General features: G+C 34.3%; 1 protein-coding gene and 1 long non-coding RNA gene across 3 annotated transcripts; one reads left to right on the plus strand and one right to left on the minus strand.

Annotated features, from left to right (window-relative positions):
• Positions 1–203: 203 nt before the first annotated feature.
• On the minus strand, positions 204–1,230 carry LOC145056632 (uncharacterized). The gene is made up of 2 exons (XM_079004331.1): positions 607–1,230; positions 204–514 (listed from the first exon to the last, which is right to left on the minus strand). Exons 1-2 carry the CDS (start codon positions 1,213–1,215, stop codon positions 389–391), a joined length of 735 nt encoding a protein of 244 aa, XP_078860457.1. The 5' UTR covers positions 1,216–1,230; the 3' UTR covers positions 204–388.
• A 60-nt stretch (positions 1,231–1,290) lies between these two features.
• LOC145056633 (uncharacterized) lies at positions 1,291–3,372 on the plus strand. Of its 2 annotated transcripts, none has more exons than XR_013685841.1 (4): positions 1,291–1,429; positions 1,534–1,932; positions 2,547–2,627; positions 3,206–3,372. It is a non-coding gene; the product is annotated as an uncharacterized LOC145056633 (long non-coding RNA). The 2 variants fall into 2 exon arrangements; XR_013685842.1 differs by having other exon boundaries at positions 1,293–1,429; positions 1,853–1,932.
• Positions 3,373–14,368: the final 10,996 nt, after the last annotated feature.

Raw genomic sequence — 14,368 nt, forward strand, 5'->3', positions numbered from 1 at the left:
TTTATAATTACTTTGAGAACATCTCAAACTGCTCGAAACATTTATCGTTGAGAATCGATAAAGTTAGAAAATATCACCATTTTAGATATTCCAATTATGACATTGTACTTTTGGCAATCATAATTGATTTTAAATTATTAGCAATATGGCTATAACATCTACACTCACATTGTTTATACCACATCACTCAATACATACACAAATACATGTTAATACATACATAAATACATAGAATGATTAAAACAATACATTGCTTCTAAACTTAACCCAAAGTACATGTAATATGGATGAAAAATAAATGAACGGAATTGACAAGTGATGTTTCTTCTACACTACACTTTACCCAAGAGTACACACTACATATTATACAAAGCTTCACTCAAGCAAGCTATTGATGAACCAATTTGCTCACCTCAAATATTTGCTTCTTTCTTTTCTTCTTTGATCGTGGGTGGCTGCCAAGAAACAACAAGAGGCCATCAACCTCTTCTTTGGTTCTTTTCTTACTCATTCCCTGTTAATCAAAACAAACGCCATATATCCAATCTTTCATTAGTTCCTATCTAAGCAATCAAAGAAGAAGAAGTTTTTATGTTCTTCCTTTACCTGTCGGTTGAAACAATCCAAACACCCCTGAATGTTGTTGTATTCCCTCTGTGATTGTACCATTGGTTCAGAAAGAAGAAAACATGAGGGAGCTGCCGATTTCAGCCCCCACTGGTCGATGAAGCACCATCCAAACCCACCGTCTTCTTCCTTCTTCTTCTGCCAATCAGAGCCATTAAACCCCGCCCATGGATGTCGATTGTTGCTGTTCTGTTCACCGATCCCAGCCGAACACCCAAAACCCAATCGTTGTTGCTTGTTGTTCTGATTTCTTTTCCAAGTTGTTGCTGTCGGCGACGGAATCACGAAGACCCAGGGATGAATCGTTGTTTTTGACGGAGTTCTTCTTCCCTCCTCCCTGCGATTGAAATCCACCACCGACCCACCCCCCATCGCGTTTTCTAAACCACTGGTGCCTCTTGGTTTCCTGATTTCGATCGAGTTCCTCTTCTCCGACCTGCCTTCGATCCGCTCTTCTTCCCCTTGGTTGTTGTCGCCGTCGATGAGAGAAGGATTGCAGTAGGGTGCCGGAGTTGGGTGGCTAACCCTGGTCGCTGCTGCGTTCCGCACGTTCCAATTAGACGCCCAAAAGAAATAAGACGCACCCATTTGTTATATTTGGAGAATATGGCAAAACAAGCCCCTATGTTTAATACCTTAAATTAAAACTAACCCTTTGACCTAAATATTTTCAAGGCAGATCCTATAGTTTGATATTTTACAAAACAAACCTGGAAATGTTTTAAAGTCCAAAAGTAGTTAATTTGCGGTTTCTCACGACAAGCTTCATGAACCGAGCCTAGATCGAGATCACGCATCGAATGTGAGTTTCTACGGCCCCTCTTTTACATTTTTAATTTTGGGGGAGAATACATGAGTGTCTATTTAAAGTTTTGATAGTTTTGATGATTTTCAAATCTGTAACAGCCCGGAATTTCAAATATTGATATAATTATGATTTTGGGGGTGTTTTAAGAGGGGACTCAGCGAGTCGGAGCCTAGACTCGCCGAGTAGGATCGCAGACCGGGTTACGGGTTCGCGACTGGACTCGACGAGTCCAGATATGGACTCGGCGAGTCTGCGCTGTTTGGCGAAAACCCTAACCGTTCAGGTTTGGGACGTATAAGAGGCACTTGTAGGCCGTCATTGTCCGTCTTTAGTCGACTGAGAAGAACCATAAATCGATTGGGTGCATCTGGAGCAAAGTTAAGAGCCATTGTTGATCTTGGAAGAGTTGTTGTGCAGGGAAGAGAAGGGCTTGGCTAAAGGAACAGCAAGGGAGTCACGTTCTGAGGATTTGGGGACATAGAGGGCACATTATTCAGGTAAGAATTCGAGTTATGCTCTGCTATGTTGATGTGTTTATGGAATTAGGGTTTGTGGAACCCTTTTGTGATTAGATTGAATGCTACCCTAGTCCCCCAAACGACTATAACCCTGTATTAGGACCTTAGAGGTCCAGAAGGTCCCATGCTCGTGTATTTCGGGACAATACTTATCTCAGGAAGCAGTTTGATCGACTGCATGGCATGGACTCGACGAGTCTGATGAACAGACTCGGCGAGTAGCTTGAAGAATAACTGGGACTCGTCGAGTTGTTCTTCAGACTCGGCGAGTTGAGTCGGGGTGGCCCCGCGATTCTTCCAGGAGGAACTCGTCGAGTAAAGAGGGGATACTCGACGTGTAGAAAAGGAATCTTAAGGAATCGGTGAGTCAAGGGCGAGTGGACTCAGAGTCGTTGAACTCGGCGAGTCTTGGGGTGACTCGGCGAGTTAGGTCGCGGGTTAAGTGAAGTTCTGAGTATGGGGACTCGGCGAGTCATAGGATTGACTCGACGAGTAGGGTCAGTCAGGGGTTGACTTTGATCTTGTCTTTGACCAAGGATTGACCAGTGGTTCCAGGGGTATTTTGGTAATTTTTGTTTATTGTTTGAATTCAGTGTATTGGTGACTGTCCAGAGGTGGAGATCGTATCAGTGATCGGAGCAGCTTGAGCTATCTGTTCAGTCGGCAGTTTCGAGGTGAGTTATCCTCACTATATCGCTAGGGTTTATGGCACCAAGGCCGACCCTTTTTACCGGATGGAAATCCGGGTAGTTGTCATTATATGTTACAGGCCGGAAGGCATTACTATGTGGACCGGAAGGTCATGGCCTGGAAAGGCGTATGTATGCATTTAGTATGTTGACTGATTCATAGGGTAATGTTATGATAGTGACCGGCTAGACCGGTATCTTGTTAGAGTAATGCTATGGTATGTAATCTGTTGATCGATGGTTGTCTATGAACTGCTATATGATTATTCGTTATGTTGTATATGCATTTTATGCTTATGGGCCGGAAGGCAATATATGTTATGGGCCGGAAGGCAATATGTTATGGGCCGGAAGGCAATATGTTATGGGCCGGAAGGTGATTATGTTGTGTGATGGACCGGAAGGTCGGCGTGGGTAGGACCGGAAGGTTTACCCAGCAGGGACGGAAGTCCCCTGAGACACATGGACCGGAAGGTCAGGGCCTGGAAAGGCGTATATGTGGTTGGTATTCTAGGGGTATCTCACTAAGCTTTCGGGCTTACAGTTGTGGTTTTATGTTTCAGGTTCTCAAGAGTCTGTGGCAAGGCAAAGGCGTGATCGTACCGTTCCTCGCGTTGGTGTTTTATGATATAAACCTGGGGAAAATACTCTGTTAAATAATGTATTGAAAACCTTTTTGTAACAATGTTATTAAAATGAGTGGTTTTGAAAAGTTTTAATTGTTTTGAAATTTTGGATGTTACAAAATCTTATACATAAAATGGCATCATACATTATTATTGGTTAAGAGTTTATGAAAATAACAATCTAAAAGGTATAAAGCATTAATAAATTATATAAGTTATAGTAGAATGCTATAAATGATAAAATTATACCTTGTTGTGATACATTAATTAATATTAATAAAAATCACACGATTATAAATAGATTCTTATGAAGATATAAGTTATTCAACGAATTATAAAGTGTAATACTCGTCGTATATATGTACACAAAAATATTGAGAATGCATAAAAGGGCATTATATACATAACAAAATATGTTATTCAACATAGTTGTGTACAATGGAAATATACATTGTCTTAAATGACTATAAACGAAGATTTGACAAATATATAATAATCAATTGAAAATATACAAAAAAAAATCTATTATTATTATTATACTCTCGATCATCGTATGGAAACAATCTCTAAGTAAACAATATAATATATTTTTATAATTATTATAAAAATATAAATCATTTTCGTTGTGATGCGAAATTCGTCACATATGATAATATAATTGATTCTCGTATTTTTAGGGATTGATACCTAATCAACTATACATCACATCAATTATGTAACTTCTCAAATATCGGCATAAATGAGTTTTCGGCTACGCGAACGAACATCCTCCTTATCGGTTGAAGTAAGGAACTATTCACATTATTATCGCCACAATAGTCGAATGCTACGCTAAATTCACTATTTAACTAGTTTAAATAAGATTTGAAAATCTTAATAATCTAAGACGCGCGTTAGTAACCCTAAGGAATGGCGAATTTGTGAGTCGAAGAATTTTTGTCAAGGATTCTGTAGATTGTGTATCACGTGTGTGTTTGTGGGAGGAATGTATCGAAAGGGGTGAAAGAGAGAGTTTTATGATGGTGTGTTTTTCCTTTGTAAGGATCAAATCCTGGAATCAACACCTAGGTCTATAACCGTTAATCCATTGTTATTCATATTGTACCTGTGTGGCTTGTGAAGGAGCGATATAGTGTCGGTTATAGTTATATTGTTAAAGGGGGTAAAAGGGAGAGTTTTGTATGGGCGTAATTTCTTTCATAAGGACAAAATCCTAGATTGAAACCCACTCTATAACCGTTAATCCATTGTTATTCATATTGTACCTGTGTGGCTTGTGAAGGAGCGACATAGTGTCGGTTATAGTTATATTGTTAAAGGGGGTAAAAAGGAGAGTTTTCTATTGGGCATAATTTCTTTCATAAGGACAAAATCCTAGACTGAAACCCACTCTATAACCGTTAATCCATTGTTATTTACATTGTGCCTGTGTGGCTTGTGGAGGAGCGACGTATAGTGTCGGTTATAGATAAATTGTTAGATTGAAGATTTTACTCGAAGAAGTATAGGTCTAGATTGAGTCACACCTCCCAATTTAGGCCGAGTGTATAAGAGTGTTCAGGTTGTTAACTACCTCTCCTACGACATAATTCTCCTAAGCAGAAACGGTTCAACTAATAGAGTTGTTAAGAGAATGATTAATATTTGTCGTTGAATTTATACGAGTGGTAAATATATGTATTTATAATTTACCAGTTATTGAAAAGTATTTTGGGATGAGTTTGCCCCACTGGTTAAGTGTTGATTTCCAAATTAAGTAAAATAATGCTTAATTAATAATACGACACGGATTTACAAAGTTTATAAAATTCAAAATTTTGAGTTTTACATATAAACTATACGAATGTTTGTACAAAGTTTTAAGAGTAAACTTGGCTATTTTGTGTTTACACAAAGTGTGATATGACTTTATTTATATAAATTGGTTTTCAAAATCTTTATATAAAGAGCATTTCGGTCATGAGAACCGTAAGAATTTGTTATAAGTTTGGTTTACTTATATATTTTACAAATGGTGTATTTTTTTGATTTGAGCAAATGACATTTCTAAATGAGTTTAAATATACTTTTATGACTTGATTATTTTATACTTTCAATAGAAAAATATTTGTTTATAAAAGCTGGTCAACTAGATAAATTTTATAAAAACATTTTTGGGTGTAAAAATACTATGTGTCAAAACCTGTAGAACTCACCAACAATTTTGTTGACGTATCTTAATGCATGTATTCTCAGGTTATTTATAAGGTCAGAAGAGTTTGTACAGAAGATTCTCCGATATTCTTATCATACAAATGTGAACACCGAATTGTTAAGCATGTGTAGCGTTTCAGCAATAACTATTGTAAATATAATTTCCATTTCGATAATAATAAAAGATTATATTTGTACTGTTCAATGTATGTTCAATAACTGTGATTACTGGTTTACGTCACGCACCTCGGCGTTTTCGCCATCGGTCGAGGGTGTGACACCAGGAGAGTTGAGAACCAAAGATATGTTCGATCCGAGAAAGCTTGCAGACGAGGTTCATTGAGTGGGAAGCGAGAACGAGGCGAGTCGCACCGGAAGCAGGCGAACCGAACCGACTACTAGTGAACCAAATCGGATGCTGGCGAACCGAATTGTACGAAGCGAAGCTGGTCTCGGTCCGAATTGTTGATTTCGGTCATAAGTAGGGGTCGGTCCTAGAGGCTTTGGTCCTAAGGGTTTCAGTCCTAAGAGGCTTCGTCCCTAAAAGACTATTTCTCACATAATCTTCCCGTTTCAAGCGGTTTGTGCCTAAGTTAAGGGTCGGGATGCCCCGAGTGATTATAAAAAGTTAAAAGAGATTTTGAGAGAGATTTGGGAGAGATTAGAAAGAGAGAGAGAGCGAGAGAGATTTAGAGAGACTTTATTTGTGACCTTCGTTAGCGTTTAGCCTCTAAATGCAGGGTTTGTAAACCCCATTATGCCTTGACGTGAGTGTTTTACACCCCTGAAGGGTACTTGATAGTGCTTTTTGGAGTCACTACCTCACTCACCCTGGTTAGGGTTTAGAATTTATGAACATTTGAAACTTCTGAGTGATACTTTGTATTATGATAGAGGGTTGTACATAAGAAGACATTGAATATATCCTATCATACAAGCACTACATGAGTTAATCAATTTGACTTGTTGACTTTTGTTGACTTTGACTTGACCAGAATTTGACGGTTGTCACATAATTGATTATTTATTAGAAATTGATTTTAATAAATATTCAATAAAACTCTTGTAATTAAATCGGAAATTATTTGTTTCATGGAAATAATAATCTTCATTAGCAAGTAACACTATATTATTTCATATGGTATGAGTTAATAAGTCATGCACAAATTTTTGGACTAATTGAAAACCTTTTTTCTTTTACTTCAAATACAAAGTTTATATTTTTATAAACCTTGAGTTTATAAAATTTAAACTAACTTTCTTCTTCTTTATGAAATTTTCGAGATATGCATAAAAAGAAGATGTGTATGACTTGTCTAATCATGCTTTAAAGGCATGGGATACATGCTTATGATAATGGGGACAAGTTTGCTTAAAGTGCTAAGGACTAATGGTTAATAACTTCACTTTTTGCATATAAATATGAGACTTGCATTTGGCTAGAGAGCTCATCCCTCACTTCTTGCAAGTGGTCGAATCTCTCTCACTCTTCTCTTGTAAAAGTGTTAGAAGGTAGAAGTTACTTGTATTAACTCTCTTGAAGTTCATACTTTGGTTATGAACTTCAAGCTTGAGGGTTTAAGAGTTTTAGACTAGCATCTACATCAAGTTGAGCCATTGTTGGAGTCTTAATGGCTCCACATTCTTCATCAACTTCCAAGCCTCCCAAGAGGACCCAAATGACTACAAAGGTTGTTATTTCTTCACCTCTTCTTTGGATGGTGTTTAAATCTTTCTATGACTTGCAATAAGATCCTTGGTGGGTATAAAATGTTTAGTTACTTCAAAATTAGAGTCTTTCGTTGCCATATTATTAAAGTTTTTTGAAACTATTTTAGAATTAAATCCCAACAATTGGTATCAGATCCATCTTGCAAGTTTGGTTAGATTTTTTTATTTTTGGAAATCTTAGTTTTTTGGTGAATATGGATAACTTGTTTTAGTATAAAAAAAATAAGTTCATAATATATTCTATGACAACTTTTTTTTGTTATGTTATGTGACAAAAGTTTCATGCGTCTTTTATCATTTAAAGTTGTCTTAGAAAAACAAAGGTTGTTTGATGTGTATATTGATGTATATGATGAGCATAAACTAGCCAATGACCTATGTGTTTTCATGTTGTTGTGTTGGTTATTTTTGTTATAAAATGGTTGTAATAATTTATTTATTCATATGGTATGTAATAATTAAATAGATTAGCGTTTCTTGGTTGTTTTTGTAAAGTACTAGATTGGTTTTTAGAATTAATTTATTTGTACAAAAATGTAACAAGAAATCAACTTGGAACCATTTTTGGAAGAAAAAAGAGCAATTTTCAAGTCTAAAAGGTGTGCAGGATTTTCAATGACATTTTCTGAAAAGTGTCACTAATGTTGTTCACAAAGGGTTGTTGGCTTTTAGCAACAGTTGCTGAATTTTAGCCTTAAAGAATTTTTCCAATCTTTTGCAAGCAATGGGTGCTTACTGCTTACTCAAGTGGGAGCTTCTACAACAACATTGCAAGAAGATTTTTGGTCCCCTTAAATGTCCTTTTAGGAATGCACTTGGTATCTTTTGTGTTGGCTCACAAAATGTCATTAGTTGGTTATGTTTATGCACATATCTTCCTATGCATGTTTGTGTTGTTTATTTTATGCAATTATTATTTGTGGTTGATAAATTAGTTTTTCACATGCTGAAATAATTTTGAAAAAAAATAAACATCACATTGAGTTTGGGTTATCAAAATTGGACATAAGATGTAACAAGTTATTATTTTAAAATAAAATATGGTTTTATAAAAGCGTTAATAACGGCAATTTTTGAAATACTCCATTATAAATTTTAAAATGGTGATTTTTATAACTTATACAAACTCCAAATATATAAGTAATAAAAGGAAGTTTTATTAAAGATATAAAAGGTTCAAATGCATTCAAACTTAATATTGGTTATTAAAATTGAATTGCGTCTAGTTACATAAAACTAGCTTTTTATATAGAACCTTTAAAAGGTATTTTTTTTCTTTTGAAAATTGATACCATGGTTTACTATTTGCATGTAATAACCATGATTTCATATATTTTTAAACTAGAATTATAAAACATATAAAGACCCTTTTTACAAACCTCAAATCTATGCAATCCTTTTGAAAAAGACTTGCACGTCTCTTGTATGCACTGGTGGGATAAAGGATACCTAACCGCTTAGTGTTATCTTTTGATGGCCAGGGTGTATTCGCGATTTCTGTAACCAAGTTATAGGCCGATTACACAAGTTTTTCAAATTAGACGATTTGATCGAAAATCTTTTGTGATAAAGGATACCTAAGCAAGAAAGTTCTGAGACATAGATTGGATCAAACATGCCAAATTAAATTTGTTATTAGAGATTCTATAAATCTAGGAATTATATAGCAAGATATAATTGATAATCGATATCTACCGAGTTGAATTCAAATGGATGGGATAAAGGATACCTAACCATTTATTTGTTTTGCAACTTGGATCCTAGAATTCGATAATTAACGTTTTTGAAAACTAAAAGGGTATTGATTATTGAAGATTAAATATTGAAAATACTTTATGAATTTTGTTAAAAAATTTGTCGTTAAGTAATCCATTCTCATTATCATGTATTGTCATTTTTCTTTAATTACTGAATGAAACAATAAAATTCGATAGATACAACTTCAATGAATGAATTCATGTCTTAAGAGACAATCTCGTAAAAGATATGAAATTGTATACACTTAAAGGTCCTAGTCCTAAACTATTTGTTTTGAGCAATTAAACCTGAACATGATACCTAGTAAAGGCATCACTGTGATGCTTAAGATGCTTCTAACATTAAGCTAGGAATAGTTATTCATCACTTCTAGGAAGTCTTGGATAAATTAAGGGAGAATTTCATATATACCCTTAGTAAACATCTAAATATCGTATTTGCCCGACCTAAACTCTGAATATCGTATTTACCCTTATTAATATTTTAAAATTTTGGATTTGCCCAAAATCTATTTTTTAATAGTTTTAACATTTAATAATCATTTTTCTATATTATTAAATCATTAAAATTAAAATAAAAAGTGACTTGACCATAATACCCTTACCTTCTAAAGTTATTTTCTGCAACTTGCGACTGCAGACTAGACCTACGTCTCTTTTTTCTTCCTTCTTGTTGTGCCTTTTCTGTTTCTGCCCTCTTTTCACCAATCGTTTTTCAATTGATTAGTATTAGTTAAGTTTATGTTTTCATTGGTTAATTGAATATTCAATTTCATTATTAAAGTACAGATAGTGGTTTTATTTGTTAATTAAATATTCAATTTCGTGAAGTATGGATAGCTTCATTTTTAAGTTGTTTGTCATCATTTTCCTTGCTGGCAACAAGTTCCTCCAGCTCTTTTTCATCTTCAAGAACAATTCCACAAATTCAAAGAATTAAATTGAATTACGAAAAGCACACAATTATAGCAGGGAGATTAAACTTATGGTTCCTAATTGTTTCTTATGATGTTTCCAACTTTTGAGATTAAACTTATAGTTTGTCGTTTTTGTGATGGATCGTGGTTGCTCCGGTGGCTGATCTGGAAGCTCTCCACGACCATTGTCGTGGAGAGTATAACGGATGGTCTTAGGGATTTGGGGGGAATACGACCAACTTAGCAAAAGGGTTTTTAAGATTAAAGGGTATTATGGTCTATTCAATTTTTATTTTAATTTTAAAATTTTAAGAATATAGGAAAATGATTATTAAATGTTAAAAACTATTAAAAAATAGATTTGGGCAAATCCGATATTTTAAAAGATTAACAAGGGTAAATACGATATTTAGAGTTTAGGTCGGGCAAATACGATATTTAGATGTTTACTAAGGGCGTATATGAAATTCTCCCTAAATTGAACATATATATGATTATATAAGAGATCAAGCAATATTCCAATAAATACAGTGATATTTTATTTAAAGCTAGTTTAAACATTGGAATAATGCAAGGCTAAAGAGTCACCTAGTGTGATCTAAGAGGCCCATGTTTTATCGACTAAACACTTTTAAGCCCAAGAAATCTACTAAAGCCAATATAGATGGATCTTGTTTCTTTTGTGAAAAACTAGACACTGAAAGAGAATTTACTCCTCTTATTTGGAAAGAAAGTCTAGAAGAGACTAGTACTTCTTGTATCTACTAGATAGAACTCATACGTTTTATATAACACCTAGGTACTTGGTACTTAAATGTTAATCTAATATTTGTAAATGGCTTGCAAATATTTACTGAAGAGTAACCAAGCTTAGCACAATCAAGTGGGAACTACACTCTCGGAGTTTAGTTTATTATTTATGCTTAGAACATAAATTACTTGTAATGTAAAACAATATTTTTTTGGAACAATGAATGTTTTAATTTAGCATGTCTAAATTTATGTCTCGGTTATTTTATTCAAATGTTTGATCATTTAGTTAATTGTTTTTCATAACAATAATATTTATATTCTGAAATTATTAACTTCTATTTATGAGACAAGATCTCTTAATAGAGTTATGAAGTAAATATCAACATTTCATAAATAAAGTTAAGTTCTATATGCAAGCACTTTTGACTTAAACTTGTTTTAATTCAAACTCATCTTTGACATTGTTATCATTATTATATAAATGGCATTCACATATTCGAACTTCAAGAAAGGGATCTTTGAAGGCAAAGAATGTAGTTTATTGGAGATATGTGAACCTTATTTATATGTAAAGGATTCCTAATGACGTTTTCACTAAGGTGTAGAGAAAATGATTAAGGAACTATACACTTTGGTGTATGACTTCCTTTCTAATGAATGTATGAGATTAACCACAAGATATCAAATCAACTTTGTTAACAACTATATTAGTTTTAATTATATTTTATGTGGTAAAACATAATTTTGAAATCTTTGTTGAAGATTTCAAAAGTTGAGATACAAACAAGTAAGAATCATCTAAGGCTTTAATGATAATAACGGATGAATTAAATCTTACTAGGTATGATTTTCTTTCTAATCGGGAGAAATATTCTCCTTTAATCTTTTTGGGATAATACTTCAATCACTATTAACTGTATCTTGAATACAAATACCAACTAACAAGTGGATTATACACTTTTGTCACACCCCCAAACCAGAACGGCAGAAATGTTCGGGGGCGGATGACGTCATGCTCAGTATCACAACAAATGTAGAATAGTAAAACAAGAAACAACATCCATTGCGTTAATAATAAATTTTTTACATTGTATTCGAATCACATATGATTGACTCCAAAAGTAAATAACAAAACATAGGCATGAAGCTACTATGCTCCATCTTCTGAATCCCTGTGCGTGTACCTGTCTACTAGTTTCTTGAGAATACAAGTGATTTTGAAAGTGTATCAACATTTAAGTTGATGAGTTCATAAGTATTTTGTTTTAGAAAGCATGTACTTTGTTCCTTGAAAACCTTAGTATGTTCCTCCAGAAAATCCAATATTTTCTGATGTAAATCTAATGTAAGAAAATGTGACCTTTAAGTTCCTTCTACAATCACCTATTAGATACAAGTTATATACAATATAGATCAAACAAACAGTCGATTGTGTGGTTGTGCCCTAAGCCCACAACCAAACAAGGAATAGGAAATATGGCGGGATCCACACATTCCACTGTTTGTCGGATCTACATTGTATGTAACCCTGGCGTATACACTAGGTAATTACATAGTTAGCATGGTTAGTCCTTTTTGAATGACATCTACATTGTACTTAGAAAGTAATGTAAAACTGTTGTATTTTTATGAAATCCATTGTATATGAATCTAAACGCCTTAGTTAATACTAATGTGAGTTTTATATAACCATACTTAATTGGACTGGTAAAACACGACGTTCTGTATGCGTCGAAAAAGATATGACATGTCACACCCTAAAACCAAGAACGACGGAAACGTTCCGGGGTGGAGGACGTCATGTGAAGTATCATAACAGTGTAAAGTAGTAAACAAGCAACAACATCATCCATTGCATTAAAACTAAAGTTTTAATACATGTTTGTTCTTTCATCGTAATAAGACATCAAAATATGTAATCAAAATAAAATACGAGTCTTGTCTGTGCTCCGTCTTCTCAAAACCTGGCCATCGTACCTATCTAACTGGTGACCTGAGAATACAAGTTATTTGGAAAGAGAGTATCAGCATAAAGCTGGTGAATTCATAAGTATTAATGTGTCTTTGATTTGTAAAAACTGTAAGGTAATGACTTGGAAACCTTTGGAAAAAGACTGTATAAGTGTGAATTGTTTGAAAACAGTTGAAAATGTTTGAATACTCTAGCAAATCCCTATGATTTCTATTAGTATAATGGGTAGCCTTCTACCAAGACTTAAATATTATGTAAGTAGTCTTCTACCAAGACTCGTGTGTTATGTAAGTAGTCTTCTACCAAGAGTCGTGTGTTTTGTAAGTAATCTTCTACCAAGACTCGTGTGTTTTGCTAAAACAAAGATGGTTTTACTTCTTTTTCGCTATTACTAACAGTACTTAGTCTAACTCAGCGTTTATGTGAATGTATCAAAAAATAAGGAAATAGGAAAAATATAACCATGTAAGTGTTATCCTTTTGTATTAGGATTAACACGACATCGCGAATAGCGACATGTATAACCTTTGAACATCCGTAGATTGTTCAATTTTCCTCTGTAGCTACAGCAGGTTTAAGGAAGGGTTAGTCCCGTAAAGGTACACCTAATATAAGTATCAACCGTAGGCATCTGTAGATGGTCATTTACCTCTGTAGCGAACAATAGGCCAAAGGAAGGGTTAGTCCCGTAAAGGTACCCCTAATATAAGTAATAACCGTAGGCATCCGTAGATGTTCATCTACCACTGTTGCTAACAGGTGGGTTTCGGAATGGTTAGTCTCGTCTAGATATCCCGTTGAACTGGGATAGGCAGGACAATTTACACAGAAGGTACTAATAAATCATCCTAGTGAATCGAGATACAAGTATTCATGTAAGTGTATACAAGTAAATGTATCTATGTAAAGGTATTCATGTAAGCGTATCTATGTAGACGTATTCATGTAACATGTAATGTATAGTATAGACTCTTGAATGAACTGACTCTGGTGTAATTCCTTGTAATAGGAATATTGTTTTGAATCACCTAACTGTCCCTATAATAGTTAACAGGAAGGTAATTGATTTTCAAAATAGGTTTATACACCCTTGCTACACAAGAGTGTGCGAAACTGACTGAAGGATGAAAACTATAACATCAATACATATATAAGAACATAAGTGTATAGATATAGTTTGGTTCAAGAAGGTAAAAATGGTTTTGTAAGACATCTAAGAGTTTTGAAAAATAATTAACAATGACTTGATGTCATTTTAATAAACATTTCAAACGTAATACTTTTGCTATCAAGGTATTTTTATGATATAAAACCATTTCATGCATCACATTTTGTAGTATGTGAAATCTACTGAATGAAAGCACAGTTATAAATACATATGATTGATTTAATAACATGTTGTTTTCTACTTGTATTCCCCCCCCCCCCCCCAATTAAAGCATTTAAAAATCATTTAAAACATTGATTAAGGGGTATGAACTCACCTGCTGCGAGTGGATCGGAAGGAAGTGTCGGATAAGTGCTTGGTGTCAAGTGAACACTTAAACACGCACAAAAATCCTAATTACATACGAGGACATATGTATATAACCAATTAGTATTTAAACAACTAATAAACAAGTCAAGACACTCTATGACATGACAAACACTTGGTATAAGCGTTATAAGTGTTAAGGAGTGCATCTAAGTGTTATAGGGAAAGGCTAGTGTGTTTGGGGTACAAGGAACACTCCTAAAATGAGTTTACTACCTAAAGACCAACACCCCTTGAGTTTAC

The sequence above is a fragment of the Lactuca serriola genome, chromosome 6 (assembly GCF_051521515.1).
Source record: "Lactuca serriola cultivar US96UC23 chromosome 6, Lser_US96UC23_V15, whole genome shotgun sequence".
In the NCBI taxonomy this organism is placed as follows: Eukaryota; Viridiplantae; Streptophyta; class Magnoliopsida; order Asterales; family Asteraceae; genus Lactuca; species Lactuca serriola.

What these genes read in the sequence shown, in the direction of transcription:
- LOC145056632 (XM_079004331.1), bottom strand. Translation starts at nt 1,215, where the DNA reads ATGGGTGCGTCTTATTTCTTTTGGGCGTCTAATTGGAACGTGCGGAAC. An exon ending in TGGATTGTTTCAACCGACAG is followed by an intron (nt 515 to 606) that starts GTAAAGGAAGAA and finishes TTTGATTAACAG; the next exon opens with GGAATGAGTAAGAAAAGAAC.